Source organism: Molothrus ater, chromosome 5, assembly GCF_012460135.2.
Source record: "Molothrus ater isolate BHLD 08-10-18 breed brown headed cowbird chromosome 5, BPBGC_Mater_1.1, whole genome shotgun sequence".
Classification (NCBI taxonomy): Eukaryota; Metazoa; Chordata; class Aves; order Passeriformes; family Icteridae; genus Molothrus; species Molothrus ater.
The window spans coordinates 58,309,047-58,324,390 of NC_050482.2; the positions used below are offsets into that span (position 1 = coordinate 58,309,047).

Genomic DNA, 15,344 nt, shown 5'->3' on the forward strand with positions numbered 1-15,344 from the left:
TGGTCCTATTAAATCCCATGAGATTCCCATGGGCCACTTCCCAAGAAAGAACAGAATTCCTCTACAGATAATTTGTGGTTCACCACAAAGCAAACATCACACTTAGCACCTTGAAAATTCACTCCCCATTTGAAGCCTTTGCTGCCACAAACCCAAAATGGTTCCAGAAAGTCCAGTGTGTGCTAAAAAGGAACCCAATCTGCCAGTGATTGCTGCAAGCTCTGTAACACTGTCAGTGCTACCTTTAAGGTGTTCTTTGTGCACCCTGAACCCTGCTTGCTGTTCTGACAGCAAGTCTGCATTGGCAGTGAATCCTCCCTGAACTGCCCATTTGGCAGTGAGAGCCATTTCTTGTATTGGTACAGTTGTCATTTAGAACCAGATAAAATTGTTTGCGTGTGCAATACTGCATGAACTTCTTTTGTTTACATAAAGTATCACTTGTCTCTGAGATGTCTGTTCATGTCTGTCTCTGCTTAGTTACTTCTGTGCAACAGCTTCTGGACTTTTTAATGGTTTGGAGTGGTTTCTTTTAAGAACCTTGCCTTCATTCACTGTTTTCTCCTACAATAAAATCAAAATCCCTTGGTTGTGATTTTTGCCAAGATACTCAGAGCATTTTTTTCCACCAAGTGTATCCTAAACACCACAGCTGGCTTGAGACACAGTTGGGGTACAGGTAACTGGGGTACCCATAGAAGTAGGGTGAGCTACTTGGAGGATCAGCTCTTGGAGGTGTCCCTGTCACAGGTTCTCCTTGATAAAGGTCACTAAAGGAGCCAGTCCTGGGTCCAGGATGTGCCCCTCTGGGGCTGGTGCTGCCAGCCTGGCCTGTCCCAGGGAGTGTCACCCATTGCCCAGCTGCAGCAAGAATTGAACCAGCCAGGCATTCCCTGAGGCACTGAGCATGGAAGGAGTGAGAGGTCACACTGGGATTGCTTAGGGATTGCTTGGCCTTGGCATCAGGATTAGACTCTGACCACACCAGAGTGAGGAGGAAATGTTTCACCCTTCCCTTGCAGTAGGGATGCCAGAGGTAATCCAAGAATCATAAGCTGTAAAGTGGAAGTTTATTGTAAAACTTAGCTCACAAGATCAGCGAATTGTGAACAACACACAGGCAGAGGAAACAAAGCACTTTCATTTAAACTTCTACCCTTGGTAGGGATTTCCTTGCAAGCTGTAGTTGCTCCTGAGTCCTGAGACTTCCTGTGGCTTTCTGGGTTTGATGGGGCTTGTGCAGTTCCACAGTGGCCCCAGGGTGGCTTCCCCTTCCCACCCCTCTGGTGCACAGCTGCTGCTTCTGCTGCCTGCTGAAGGCTCCAACTGAGGGCCAGTGGCTCCCAGGGAAGAGGCTTTTCCCTGGCCCAGCCTTCAGGAGAGCCGAGCCCACTTGATCCAAGTGATCACAGGAGCTGGAAGATGAAAATAGAAGGCAAAAATCTATAACAACATAGAATGGTCTCCCACCCTCTCCAGTAAAATGAGCGCAAGCAAAGAGCCCCTCCAGCACAGCTTCCTTCTGAAATAACAGTACAGATCTTGGAGGTCTGACACTGGGATTGTTCTGCTACAGCTCCAGGTTCTTACTCTGTTCTTTGGAGATGGAAATTCAGGGAAAGAACTGCAAATCCATTTCCAAAGCATCTTGATGCAAGCAGCCAGTGAGGAGGATGGTTGGTGTGAGGGACATCAAAATGTGCTTTCAATTTAGAAAGAGATAGTTTTTCCTGTAGGATTCCATTTTGCCTTCCAATGGCCACAGCATGCTGTGTATAGATTTTTTGATTGAACTTTTTTTTTTTTCCCAGAGGTAAACCAGGCTATGAGTGTCATGGATTTCACAGAGCTTTCTCCACCCTGCAGCTGAAGGACAGAGCCATGAAAGGCACCGATAAAGGAGGAATGATTCTGCCTAAAGGACTCAGCAAGAAGAATATTCTTGGAGTCACACAAGGCCCAGGGTCCCAAGAGCCACTGAAGAACACAGGCAGAGTTTAGGTGATATTCCCTCTTTCCTGATCACAGCTCTGTTTTCCTGGTGCCACCTGATTCTGCTGTGGGCTTGAACATTTCTGAGCCGGAAAAGCCTTCAGGCATCATTTCCTCCTGTGGCCAGTCTCCAAGGAAAAGAGGGCAGAGCACTGTGTTGCCATTCCCTGTGGGTCACTCTCATGCTTCTCACCAGCTCCTTCACAGGTCACTGTGGGTTTCATTGTCCCGTTTTCTGTCCAGCTCAGCTTCTGTTGGGACTCTCTTCTTCAGGCCTTGCTGCTCTCTGCTGGTCTCCATCCTGTGCCCTTCCCCACCAGATGTTAAATCTGACATTCCTGCCTTCCCCACACAGGACTGGGGCTGATTTTAAGCCCAGAGCTGTGCTGCTGTAGGATCCTTTCCCTTGGGCTGATTCCCATTCCCTCACAGGCTCTGGGATCCTGTGTGCTCTTGGAACAGTCTGGGACAGGGGAAGGTTTATCCACACCCACACCTGAATTTATCCTGTCCATCCTGGCAAGGAGTAGGGTTGCCCTTCCCTACAGGCTCCCAGCCAGAAATGTGAGCTGCCCTACCCTTGTGGCTGCAGGCAAGGCCAGGCTGTGGCCAGGTGGGGAAAGGTCTCCTTGTGCCCAGGCAGGGCTGGGAACACAGGGCTGTGGATGGATGTGACCTGCAGAGTCAGGATCTGTTGGGATCACCCCTGTGCCCAGGCTGGACTCCTCTCCCCTGGCAGTGCCCGCCTGGCAGTGCCACCTCTGGCATGAGACAGTGCCAGAGTGCTCCTGTGTGCCAAGGCCAGCTCTTCCAGAGGGGACCCGTCCAGGCTCAGACAGCAGCAGGGAAAGGTTGGGCTGAGCTCAGCCCCGAGGCTGGAGAGAGGCTGCAGGAGAGCCTGGGAGCAGAGACTGGGCAGGAATTCAAGAGCAATGAGACACATCCCATCCAGGGTTCCTACAGGAAGCTGGGCAGAACAGCTCAGCCTGCACCTCTTGGTTTTAGCTCTCCTCCTGATGCATCTTTGAAATTGTTGCAGCTTTTTCACACATATTTTTTATGGTTTTGTGTCCATCACAAGGTGCAGCTCGTACTTCACCACGTCCAATGACTGTGCAGAGATACTCTTGGTACTGTCCAACAATAGTGAACCTTAATAGGGCAAAAAAGCCAAATTTGGTTACATTCCTGACATGCAGTGAAAGGCAAAGTGGCACCTGCTAAGCTGTGTTACTGTCACTGGGACCAGGAATTGCCATGCTGGAATTCCCACCCATTCCTCACTGCTGTTCCCCACATCTCCACAAAAGTTTCTGGGCAATGCTTTCCCACCCAGAAACATTCCCCTGCTTTGGTCCCCTCCAGCCAATGGTACTGACATCACCCTCTCTCTCTTGTCCCTGCCTCCTGTCCCCTTCCTTTGCCCAGGGAGCTGCATCCAGCCAGATCCTTCCTTCCCCAGCAAACGCCAGCTGTGTCCTCTCCTGCCATCCCTACAGGACAGCCCTGTGTTCCCTGGCCCTGCAAGGCTCCCTTTCCTTGGCACAGCCATGTGCTGAAGCACCTGCACCTCCAGCAATCAGCTTCCCCCAAAGCACAGGCCCTGATCACCCTTGGGCTCTCTGCTCTTTGCTCTGCCTTTGGCATTTTCCTCTTCCCAGACACTGCATGGCAGGGACTTGCTGGAAGGAGCTCACATGGTTGGGTCACGTTCCACGTTGTTGATCCACTTCCACTTCTGCTTCTCTGGAGAGTGTGTGAGACCAAGTAAGTAGTAGTTAAGACCTGATTGTGATCCAAGGTACTCCTGGAAAGGAAGCCAACAATGGGAGTACATGAAAATGACATTTTCTTCAGCAGAGGCACAGAAGGCTCAGGGCTAAACAGCCAGCACAGAGAGTGCAGTGTGCATCCAGCCCCAGCACCTCTGCCCACAGCTCCAGAGGATGAATTTCTCCATTTCTATGGAAGATCATCTCCCTTTTGGAGGCCCCTGATGAAGATAAGAAATGTAATAGTAGCCCTGTGGCGCCCTTACATTGCAGACAGACAGGTGTGACTTGATAGCTGGGGACACTTTTCCCTTTGGATGGAGGTGGCAAAGCCTTTTCAGGTTCTGTCCCAGCCATGGCTCTCACAAAGAAGTGTCTGTTCAAGCTCCATGGCCTGTGTGCTAAATCCCTGGAAAAGCCCAGCCAGCTGGGCAGGGAGTTTGCTCCTTGCCATGGGATCAGGCTTGGGCACAGAAGCTTCCAGGGACAGGACTCCAAGGCCCAGGAGGCCTCTCCCTGTGCAGGCCTTTGCTCCCACTGCCAGGCCTGGGCTGTCCATGGCTGGCAGCAGGTCCCAGAGCCCAAGGACATGTGACAGGAGCTGGCACAAGTGTCACTGCCCGGCCCTTGGCCAGGCGGCTCCAGCCCCCCGAGCAGCTGCCCCAGGAGTTGGATCTCACCAGCTCTTCCGTGCTGTCAATGACCACCAGGTCTGAGCCCATGGCAGTGCATTCTGCACGGGAGGCATTCCAGTCCTTTGGTTTCCCCTCTGGAGAAAAGAAATAGCATTTTCTCCCATGTTTCTTCCATGGTGGGGGGCAGCCTACAGAAGGGAAGAAGAGGTGTGTAAAACCCATGTTCACACTGACCAAAGGATGCCACAACAAAAGAGAGGTCAGAGAGGCCGTTCCAGCCCCAGAAATGCCTGTGTGCTCCTGCTGAGAATTGTCAGCAGAGCACCAGGGATCCCCCAGAGCCTCTGGAGCTGATGGCAGCCCAGAATCAGCAGGCAGGAGCCAGACTGGGAGCAGCACAGCAAACAGATCCAGCCTTTCCCAGCTTTGCTCTGCAGCTCCTAAACAGCCACAGGGAATTGCACTGAGGTCAAACGCTGGTAATGGAGGGCCTTGGAAAAGCAGTGGAAGCACATGATCCATCCTGCTCCCTGCAGTGCTGAGCTTCCAGAGGGATTGTTCTTCCTGTCTCTTCCAAAGCTCATCCTGGGAGTGTCCAGGATCAGGTTTGTATTCCTGAGATGGGAGAGGCTTTCTTTCTCTCTCTCTTTGTTTCCCTTCTCAACAAAATCCAGTCCCACACCCTCCCCTGCCCCCTGCACAGTCAATTCCACAGGCCTCTGGAGACTCCCTCTGGAATGACAGAGGATTGCCTACCTAGTGCCTCTTCAGGGATGGTTCTTGGGGAGTCCTGTGGGCTGCCTGCTGTTGGACCATCTGGAAATAAGAACACAATTTCTGCTTGCAAGGATTGGCCACTGTTCCAGGCACTGTCAGAGCTCTGCTGGACCTCTCTGACCCCCCATCACCCAACACAGAATGCAAACTTTGCCTCTTTGCTCATGGGTCTACTACAAAAATCATTAAATGGTCAGGTCAGGTTCCACTGAGGAAAAGGCAACACTTGAGTTCATTTACACAAGTTGTATCTTAATAACAGTGTATTTGTTAATAACAAGACCCTATGAAAATTCATACAAAACTATAACTTAGAATAAACTCAAAATGCAGCAGTTTGTATTTGGAGAACAAGTGAAACCTGTGTGCTCTTGAACATAAAAACTACCTTGATTTAATTTCTCAAGTTTGATCTAGATCTCAAGTTTCTTAGGAGTATTTTTTTTCAGGTGTGTAGCTGTTCTGAGCCAGTACTGAGCCTCACAAAGGAACTATAACTAAAGCCAGTCCTGGATCTAAGTCTAAGGACTCCTCTTTCAATGTTAGACTTAAAGCTCTGTTAAATCTACATTACTACTTTTTATTTTCTGTTGGTTCATTTTTTGTTTTTAATTTGCCCCACCATTTGCTGTTTGACATTTTATAAATGTCAGGTCACTGTCAAATATCAATCCTGAACTCTTTGCCCTGAAAAAAAGAATGAATTGCCTCCCCCAGCCCTGTTTTTTAAGTTCCAAGGATCAAAGGCTTTGCCATGACTTCCCCATGTGCATCTCTGAGCAGGTGGCAAAGTCTGGGACTTGAGAGTGATTGGTTGTGGAAGCTTCCCAAGCATTCTCAGCTACCAAACGATGGAAAGAAGAAATGACATCTGAAATTTTAAAATGATTCCTTGAAAACATTCAGAGGAAGAATCAAGTGGATCTATATTTTTTTTTCTGGTGTTGATAAGAATACATTTTCCACCAGATATCATTTATCAGTTTATGTAACTTTAAAATTGTTATGAACTCAGAGCAGATACTGAGCACAAGGTTTGCATTGAAATAAGCTGCAAATAAATTCTATTCATTTCCAACTTCGATGCATTTTTGAAATGAGATTAAATTCATAAGTATTGTAAGATTTTTGGTGTCACATCCCTGTTTCATTAAACAACATCATCACCTTGAAATATTCTCAAGGATTGCAATCATAAGATCAATAGGCATTATTTGATCTTCACTGTTTTTTTCAAAACATTTGTATCATGAATTCCTCAGTGTTTATACATTGTTGTTTTCCCTTTTGTCCTTTTGTCACAGCATTTATTCTTTTGGAACTTTGAACCTTCAAACCCCTTGGCTTTTTTCCAGATTTTCTCCTACAGCCATGGGTGGCTAAAAACTGTTGTCCTTGGCCTTCATGCCAGACTTCCATTCCTTCTGGCTTTGGATGTCATGGCCTGGACATCAGTCAGTGGCAGAGAGACACAAATTGATTGCCAGTGTTACATTTCTAGCAGGACTTACATGGGAGTGTCCACGACAGACTTAGGGCCGCTACAATGGGAACCAGGACAACAACCAGGACAGCAACTTGTGTTCTGGAATAATGGCTTTGACCTACAGAGGGACAGAAACATAAAGATCAGGAAAACAGCTGGACAGAAGCCCCTTTCCTCTTCATTCCAAGATGCCTTTTCAGGCTCCCACTGGGACTCTGGAGCCTTCCAGATCTGCAGGCTGGAGCCAGGCTCAAGGTCCTGGTGCTTCCCCTCTGGCTCTGGACCCCCTGTGCTCAGGGAACTGAACAGCTCGCAACCTGCCATGGGTTTGAGGACATGGGAAAAGCTGAAGTCATCATTCAGGAAGGAAGACTTGTCCAGCTTGTTTCAGGTAGTGCAGAAGAATATGCAAAACTTCCAGCTGGAATAGTCCAGCCTAAATAAGACAAGGCCTTGGCTTTCCAGGTTTGTCATTCCTGCAGGATGAATGCTTTCCTAGAGCAGGAGGTGGCAGCTGTGTGGACATGGTGCTGGCAGTAACTGTGGGAGGATACATCCTCTCTTTCAGCAGCAATTCCCTTTGCAGATGCCAGAGTGGTTTGGCTTTGGTGCCCAGGGCAGATGGAAGCTGCCAGGAGCAGTCCCATGTCCAGGCTGATGTGCTGCTCTGCACCAGATTCAGGGGGAGCCAGCAGTGCCCTGGCAGCCCAGAGGGCAAAGCCTGTCCTGGGGACATCAAACACAGCCTCAGCAGCCCTGGGAGAGGGAATCACCCTGCTGTGCTCAGCGTTGGGTGGCATCTGATGCAGCCCCAGTGGCGGCTCTGGGCCTGTTGCCATTGGACACCAGCTGGCAAAAATCCCCATGGAGCCACTGGCTCCCTGCCCCCTCCATGGAGAGAGGAGAAGGGAGATGGGCCAGGGTAAAAAGGGCAAAACTCCTGGGCTGGAATAAAGGTGGTTTAATAGAAGAAGAGCAACCATGCATGCAAGCAAACAAAGCAGGGAATTCATTCCTCACTTGCCATGGGCAGGCAGGGTTTCAGCCAGGCCCAGGAGAGCAGCTTCTATCCCAAGGAACAGTGACTTGGGAGGAGTGAATTTCCTGGAGAACTGCCAAACTGTGTTAGAGAAGGGACTCTGGCAGTCAGAATTTTGTCTGGATGTGAGTAAGAGGCACCATCCATCAGAGCTGGATGGTACTTAAAGAGCACTGCCCTTTGATCTAGAAGGGATCTGGGATCCCTGATGCCAACACTTTGCATTTTCATCCTGTCTGATGAAATTAAGGGGCAGTATTAAACTGAGCTTTCCAGTAGTGAAACATTTCAGGATTACAAATATTAAATCAATAACAAATATTCTTATTCATGCTCTAAACCTGTCTCCCAGATCCAAGGGAACTGGCTGCTATTCTCTCCAATGAAGCTGCACTGGGAACATTTTCTTGGCCTCCCAAGATTCTTTGTGTGATTTGGTATCAGAAGTGCTTTATGCAAAAGTTTTTGTGTGAGGCCCTTGGTATCATTGAGTTTCTAAACTTAATTTGCATGATTTAGTCAGAATCTGTGATTGATTGTGGAAGTGTCTCAAGTTTGCTCAACTATCAAAGTATGGAAAGTAATGAGCAAAACCATCTGAAATTTAAAAAAGATTCCTTGAAAACTTTCAAAGGAAGTTCCAAATGGCCCTGATTTTTTTTTTTTTTCTAGATGGAGATGATGATGTTTTCTTTCTCTAAAATATAATGTGTTGTTACAAATTGGATATGTATATAGAGATTGAGCAAAAGGCTTTTATCTGAGTAGGGTGAAAATAAGTTCCTTTAAGATGTAACTTTGAACTTTGCTGTCTTTTTCAAATGAGGTTTTACTCCTATTTATTTTAAGATTTTTGGTGTCATATCTTGAAGTCATAATAAGTTATCTTCTCCTTAAAATATTTTCACATATCCCAATTAAAAGGCCAGTAGTTATCATTGGGTTTTGTTTCCTCAAAACATTTGTATAATGAATTCTTCAGAGTTTGAACACTGTCAGTTTTCAATTGGGCTTGTTCTTTTTTTTTAAATTTTAAACTTTCAAACCTCTTGATTCTCTTGCACATTTCCTCTTACAGGCATGCTTGGCTAAAAACTGCTGTCCTTTGCCTCCAAACCAGACTTCTGTTCCTCCTGGCCTTGGATGTCAGGGCCTGGACCTCAGTCAGTGGCAGAGAGACACAAATTAATTGCTGTTATTTCATTTATAGCACTTACATGGGAGTATCTGAGACACAACAATGAGCAGGAGCACGATTATCTCAGTGACCAGGACAGCAACTCGTGTTGTGGAACAACAACTTCTTCCTAGAGAGGGACAGAAACAAGTAAATATTATGGGAACACTTGCAATAATCCACCTTTCCCCTGCATTCCAAGATGCCTTTTCAGGCTCCCACTGGGACTCTGGAGCATTCCAGGTTGGCAGGCTGGAGCCAGGCTCAATGTCCTGGTGCTTCCCCTCTGGCTCTGGACCCCCTGTGCTCAGGAAACTGAACAGCTCCCAACCTGCCATGGGTTTGAGGAGAGGGCTAAAGCAGGAGAGTCCTCCATGTCCTGGACTGCAGAAGGACACAGAGAGGGTGGGTAGGTGACACAGGGAGCTGCCTGAAGGAGAGGGGGCTCAGTAAAGAGGAACTAAAAAGGGCTGCTCAGAGAGAATGGGATCCAGGCAGGATGGTTGGCTCTGCAGGAAACATTCAGCAGAGAAGGTCATGGCAGAGAAGATGAATCAATCCCTTGTGACAAGATTGACTGAGTCAGAACTGGGCAGATCTTTCAGTTCAAGGCAGTTCCTTGTGAGGAGCCACAAGGGCTGTAAAAGGTATGGCCCAAATGCAACATGGATGTACTAACAAATCCCAAGGGACACTGCTGGCAGATAATGCTAATGCTGTTTTTTAATCCCACTCTTAGAGCTCTCTTTCCACCTGGGCACTGGGAGGTAACAGGTCTGATGTGAATAATATCTGATGTGAATAATTTTCACAATAAGAAAATGAAAAAGAAAGTTCTAGAGGATCTCTGGGAACATCAGCTCTGCTGCCCTGAGCACTCACCAGCAGAGTGGTTTAGGTTTGAATTGACCTTTTCACAACCCCGAGTCCAGCTTCCCTGCTCAGGTGTTAGCCAGAGCAGGATGTCCAGGACCAAGCACAGGCAGGTTGGAATATCTCTGGGATGGTGACTCTCCAGCTTCTGGCATTAGGAATTCCCCGAGGGAAGGGCGAGGGAGTCCCTGAGGGAAATGTGAGAGTATTGCTTGCGAAACTACAACAGCAAAGTATCTTCAATGCCCTTTCTCTTCTTCCTCATCTCCTGTTGTTCACTTTTCACTGCTGGTCTCTGAATGTCCCATTCAGTTCACATCCATACACAAATGGGGAGAATGGTTAAAATGTGGAAGCCTAAAAACTGCAGATCATGCTAAATGTGAAGATGTGACACAGTTATGGGATAAATACAAGCCAGCAGGGAAGAATGCACATGGACAAGCGTAAAGTTTAATGATGTGGGCACAAAGTAAGACATAGAATGTTCCATATTTCTGAAACACTCAAAACCATCCTGCTGTCCAGCACTGAGCCCCCTTGGTTCTATCTCCACACAGGGAGAAGTTTTTCTATCAATTTAACTGCATTCTGCTGGTTTATGGAATTAATGTCAGTACTTTGTTGTACTTTCTTGTTTTCCTTCTGAACAAAATCCTGACGGAGTTCCTTTGTGTCCTCCCTAACCATCAATCCAACAGGGGCTTCTGGCAACTCCCTTTGGGAAGACAGAGGATTGCCTACCTGGTGCCTCCCCATGGCTGGGGGGTAACTCTGTTGATTCCTCTTGGCTGCTGGGGGACAATGGTGCTGGGACATTTTGGCTGCTGGAGGTCGATGCTGTTGAGTCCTGCTGGCTGCCTGCTGTTGGACCATCCAGAAATAAGAATACAATTGTTACTTGCAAGAAATGACCACTGTGCCAGGCACTGTCAGAGCCCTGTTGGACCTCTTTGGCTCCCCCATCAGCCAACACAAAATGCCAACTCTGCCTCTTTGCTCGTTCATGGCAAACAACCCTCAAAGCTGCAGCACACACCAAGGTGTTCCCTTCCCAAGGGCCAAACTCCAGAACTGACCCAGAACTGCTCCAGCCCTTCCCAGAGCAGAGGTGGATGTGAGGCACAACACACATGGAACCACAGCAATCAGAGACAAACTACATCCACTCCAGATTTTGTGCTCTATTTAATGCAGCCACTTTCACCTCCTTCTGTTGTCTTGGTTTATTATTTCTTTTTAATTTGTCCTTGCTCTGGTATTGCACATTTTGTACACATCAGGTAGCACTATCAGGTATGTGCCCTGAACTCTTTGCATTGAAAAACAAAAAGCAATTACCCCATCCAAGCCTATGGTTTACACCAAATACATTAAAGATTTTGGCATTTTTTCACCATGGGCAGCTCTGAGCTGTTGAGAGATTCTGGGACTTGAGTGTGATTGGCTGTAAAAACCTTTCAGATTTACTCAATGATCAAAATATGGAGAGAGAAATGAGAAATAGCTGACACTTAATGTAGAGAGCTTTTTAGATAATTAGTTAGCTGAGAAAGGACATTTCGATGTGATACCGATAGATAAAGATAGAAGAAACAAGCTGAGAACTAAGCAACCAGTGTCCAATCACTGACAAAGGTCACAGTGACCTTCTCTGAAACAAGAAGACAGGGGAGAAAATCGCTTGCCAGAAAATGTAGATATCTTAAGTAGAGAAGTTAGAAGAATGCAAACATAGAAGCAAAATAATTGTTAGAAGATAGAAGTAAGTGTGGTTGATCTAAGTGTGCTTTAACCAATGATGAGCTCAGCTTTTGCAATATGTATAAGCTTCATTAACACCAATATAAACCAATATAATATGTGTGAGTTTTCAATAAACTTCGAGATTTGCTATTCACGCATATAGTGTGTCACATTTCTCCCGCCGTTCATGACAACTTAAAACTCATTCCTTGAAAACTTTCAAAGGAAAGGCTGTAATAATTATTCACATTTTTTCATGGAGATGAGAATATTTTCTTTCTATGAATTTAATGCCTCTTTCTAGACAGGTTAGAGATTGTTATGAGCTCAGTGATATCTATGCAGACCCTGCGCACAAGGCTTTTATTTCAGTAAGATGACCAAAATTCCTTTAGATGTGTGTCGCAGACATCTTTTCAATAAAAATCTTTCCTTAAGATTTTTTCCTCCTGAGAAGCTGAGAGGCTTCAGGAACAAAATGTAAACAATGCTTATCTGCTGCTGTGGAATGCAACAGGTGCATCTGGGATTGGTCTTATGTGGTTGTTTGTAATTCATGGCCAATCACAGTGAGCTGGCTCAGACAAAGAGGCTGAGGCAGCTGCCTTTGTTATCATTCTTTTCTATTCTTAGCTTAGCTAGCCTTCTGAGATGAAACTTTTCCTTCTATTCTTTAGTATAGTTTTAATGTAATATACATCATAAAATAATAAATCAGGCCTTCTGAAATATGGAGTCAAATCCTTGTCTCTTCCCTCATCCAACGACCCCTGTGACCACCGTCACAAGATGTGTAACTTTACTGTCTCTCTCAAAGGAGCTTTTATTCATAATTATTTTAAGAGTTTTGGTGTCACACCTGGGTGCCATGATGCAATATCATAATCTCAAAATATTCTCAAGGATTGCAATCAGATCAAGGATAGGCATTATCTAATCTTGACTTGTTTCTTCAAAACATTTCTATCATGAATTCTGCAGTGTTTGAACCTTGTCTGTTTTCAATTGGGTTTTGTCATTATATCATTTGGATTTTAAAACTTTCAAACCACCTGGCATTTCTTTTACAGATTTCCTCTCACAGCCATGGGTGGCTGAAAACTGCTGTCCTTTGCCTTCACAGCAGACTTCCATTCCTTCTGGCTATGGATGTCATGGCCTGGACTTCAGTCAGTGGCAGACAGACACCATTTACGTGCCAGCGTTACATTTCTAGCAGGACTTACCCATGGTGAGTGTCAGATACAGGGCTATGGCAAACAGGAGGATGATCACAACCACGACAGCAACCAGAGCAGCAGCTTGTGTTCTGGAACAATGGCTTTGACCTACAGAGGGGCAGAAACATCAAGGTGTGGGGAGCAGCTGGACAGAAGCCCCTTTCCCCTGCATTCCAAGATGCCTTTTCAGGCTCCCACTGGGACTCTGGAGCATTCCAGGTCTGCAGGCTGGAGCCAGGCTCAAGGTCCTGGTGCTTCCCCTCTGGCTCTGGACCCCCTGTGCTCAGGGAACCGAACAGCTCCCAACCTGCCATGGGTTTGAGGACAGGGGGAAAGCAGGAGAGTCCTCCAACCCCTGGACTGCAGAAGGACACAGAGAGCGTGGGTGGGTGACACAGGGAGCTGCCTGAAAGAAATGGGGCTCAGTCAAGAGGAACTAAAAAGAGCTGCTCTGAGAGAATTGGGTGCAGGCAGGAAACCAGCTCTTTTCTAAAAACTAGAGATTATTATCTGGTAATTTTTTGCACAAAATTAGGAGATATTTGGAAGGGCTATTCCAACAACAAAAAAACCCATTACAATGTTATTGAAACGGTATAAAAATTGAAATTATAAGGAAAGGGAGCCTTTTATTCAGGTGACATCAATTGTGGTTTCCTGTCAGTTAGCTGAGAATGCATCTGTCAAAAGAGGTTAAAAGCCCATTTCCTGGGATATTAATAATGCCAGCCACCTGAAAAAAGATGCAGAGGGTTCACACTTTGTGCAAAAGACAAACATTGGATGGCAAGAAATAATTTCTGCCAGAGGAAATCAGGGTTCGAAGAAAAGGAAAAAAACCCTAAAATGAAATACAGACACACTCTGTATGAAGTCTGTTAATTTTTAGGATGTACTTTTCTGCAGACATTGCAAAAGAACTGAAAACATTTTCCACTAATTTTAAACTCACTAAAGAAAGAGAAATCCTCGGTTAGAATTTTGCAAACTCTTTGATCCCAAATCAGACTAAAGCTGTCCATGAAACATTTCACCCTTGTGCATTCAACAAGCAGTTGGTACAGCCAGAGCAGGAGGAGAAGCCCCCAGGCAGTGCCTGCTGTGCTCAGGGAGCAGGAACAGCTGTGCAGGAGACTGCTGTGAGCACCAGCAACAGCAGCCACTCCATCCTGAGCAGTTTGCTGCAGGAATCTCAGTCTGCTGGGGGACAACAGGCCAGGGCCAGCAGCAATGGATGTTCACCTCTGGAATGCTCTCCAAAATGGATAAAAGGACTCATAATCTCACACCAGAGACACTGCCTCACACCTGCACCTTAGCAAGAGAAAAGTAATCTTCCAACAACTTGCCTTTGTAAATATCAACAACCCTCTCAGGACACTGCACCTGCAGTTTTCCAGCCCTGGCCCTCATGTTCCCCTTGTGCTCTTTGAGGCTTTGGTGCTGCAAGGAACTCTCTCAAGAGATGTGGCAAAGAGAGTGGAGAATGCAAAGAAAGCTCAGTGCTCAGCACTGGACCTACCTTGGCCATCAGGGATGGTGTGTAGCCTGGCTCTGGTTGGTTCAGGCAAGTTCAGGTCAGAGTTAATGACATCTTCTGCCATTCTTGGACTCTGCTCTCTCCTCCCTCGGCTGTTGTGACAGTGACACTCTGGGCTGGGCACGACACAGAGCTCCCTCTCAAACCTTCAGGAGGAAGTTCTTGACCCTTCTGGTCATTTAGAAACTTCTAATGAAAAGAGAAGTCTATTTCTACTTCATGTTTTGATGGCACAGGGTTTTATGTCAGCACCATGAGAAAATACAAGTTCATTGTCTCCATGTTATTTTCTGAAAAATCCCTTCCCCAGGATTTTTTCTCCTGGGAAGCAGAGAAGCCTCAGAAAAGAAGGAAAACAATAATTATCTGATTATCTGGAAATGTGGTCTGGAGATCCTTTTTCCAACAGGTCCATCTTTGATTGGTTCCATGTGAATTGTTTTTAATTAATGAGCAAACACCATCAGCTGTGTCAGACTCTGAGGAGTCAGTCACAAGCTCTTATTATCATACTTGTGAAGCCTTCTGAAGTATCTCTTCTCTTTCTTTAATATAGTTTTAGTATATAATTTCTTTTAATATAGCATAATAAAATTATTGTTGAAGATTGCAATTGTTTTCAATTACCATCTGTATGGCCAATTATCTTTTGTCAAGTGGGCAGTTTGCCTTATCTCTCTCTCTGAGTGACCATAATCACTCCTCCCTCAGAAGGGGACATCTGTTGATAACAGGCTATTGAATGCCACTGCATGACTGATAAGAACTAGAACATCCCATTCTGAGATGCTCTGCCCAGGGGAAGGAGCCAAGCCTTGCTACCCAGATATAATCCAGAGGTTTTGAGACACCAGCATGGCTTTCTCCATGGATTCCCCAGAGGAACAGCAGCTGTCTCTTTCTTTGGAGGAAGAATACATCCTTCTCTACAGGATCCCTGCTCCAACAGAACCACACCTGACACCCCAGGAGGGCTGCAGGCTCATTTCCAATTGGACTGCTACCAACACCCTGACCAACAGGGTGTCAGGTTGGGTTCTGACTCTGTCAGTGTTGTTCTAGTGTACTGCATTGTTTATTTTATCCT

At 46.3% G+C, this 15,344-nt stretch overlaps 1 protein-coding gene across 1 annotated transcript; it reads right to left on the reverse strand.

The window, feature by feature from the left end:
• Window positions 1–1,051: 1,051 nt before the first annotated feature.
• LOC118700527 (uncharacterized) lies at window positions 1,052–14,335 on the reverse strand. Its single transcript, XM_036405057.2, has 9 exons — window positions 14,240–14,335; window positions 12,724–12,825; window positions 10,496–10,615; window positions 8,919–9,008; window positions 6,688–6,780; window positions 5,156–5,215; window positions 4,445–4,587; window positions 3,690–3,799; window positions 1,052–3,144 (listed from the first exon to the last, which is right to left on the reverse strand). The coding sequence occupies exons 1-9, from the start codon at window positions 14,319–14,321 to the stop codon at window positions 2,994–2,996; spliced, it is 951 nt and encodes a 316-aa protein (XP_036260950.1). The 5' UTR covers window positions 14,322–14,335; the 3' UTR covers window positions 1,052–2,993.
• Between the last annotated feature and the right edge of the window lie 1,009 nt (window positions 14,336–15,344).

Bases quoted from the DNA above. Each gene is read 5' to 3' on its own strand.
- LOC118700527 (XM_036405057.2), bottom strand. From the start codon at position 14,321: ATGGCAGAAGATGTCATTAACTCTGACCTGAACTTGCCTGAACCAACC. The intron at 10,616-12,723 runs GTAAGTCCTGCT...ATGGTCCAACAG, and splicing joins GTATCTGACACTCACCATGG to CAGGCAGCCAGCAGGACTCA. The intron at 3,145-3,689 runs GTGAGCTCCTTC...TGCCCTATTAAG, and splicing joins GTGGAACGTGACCCAACCAT to GTTCACTATTGTTGGACAGT.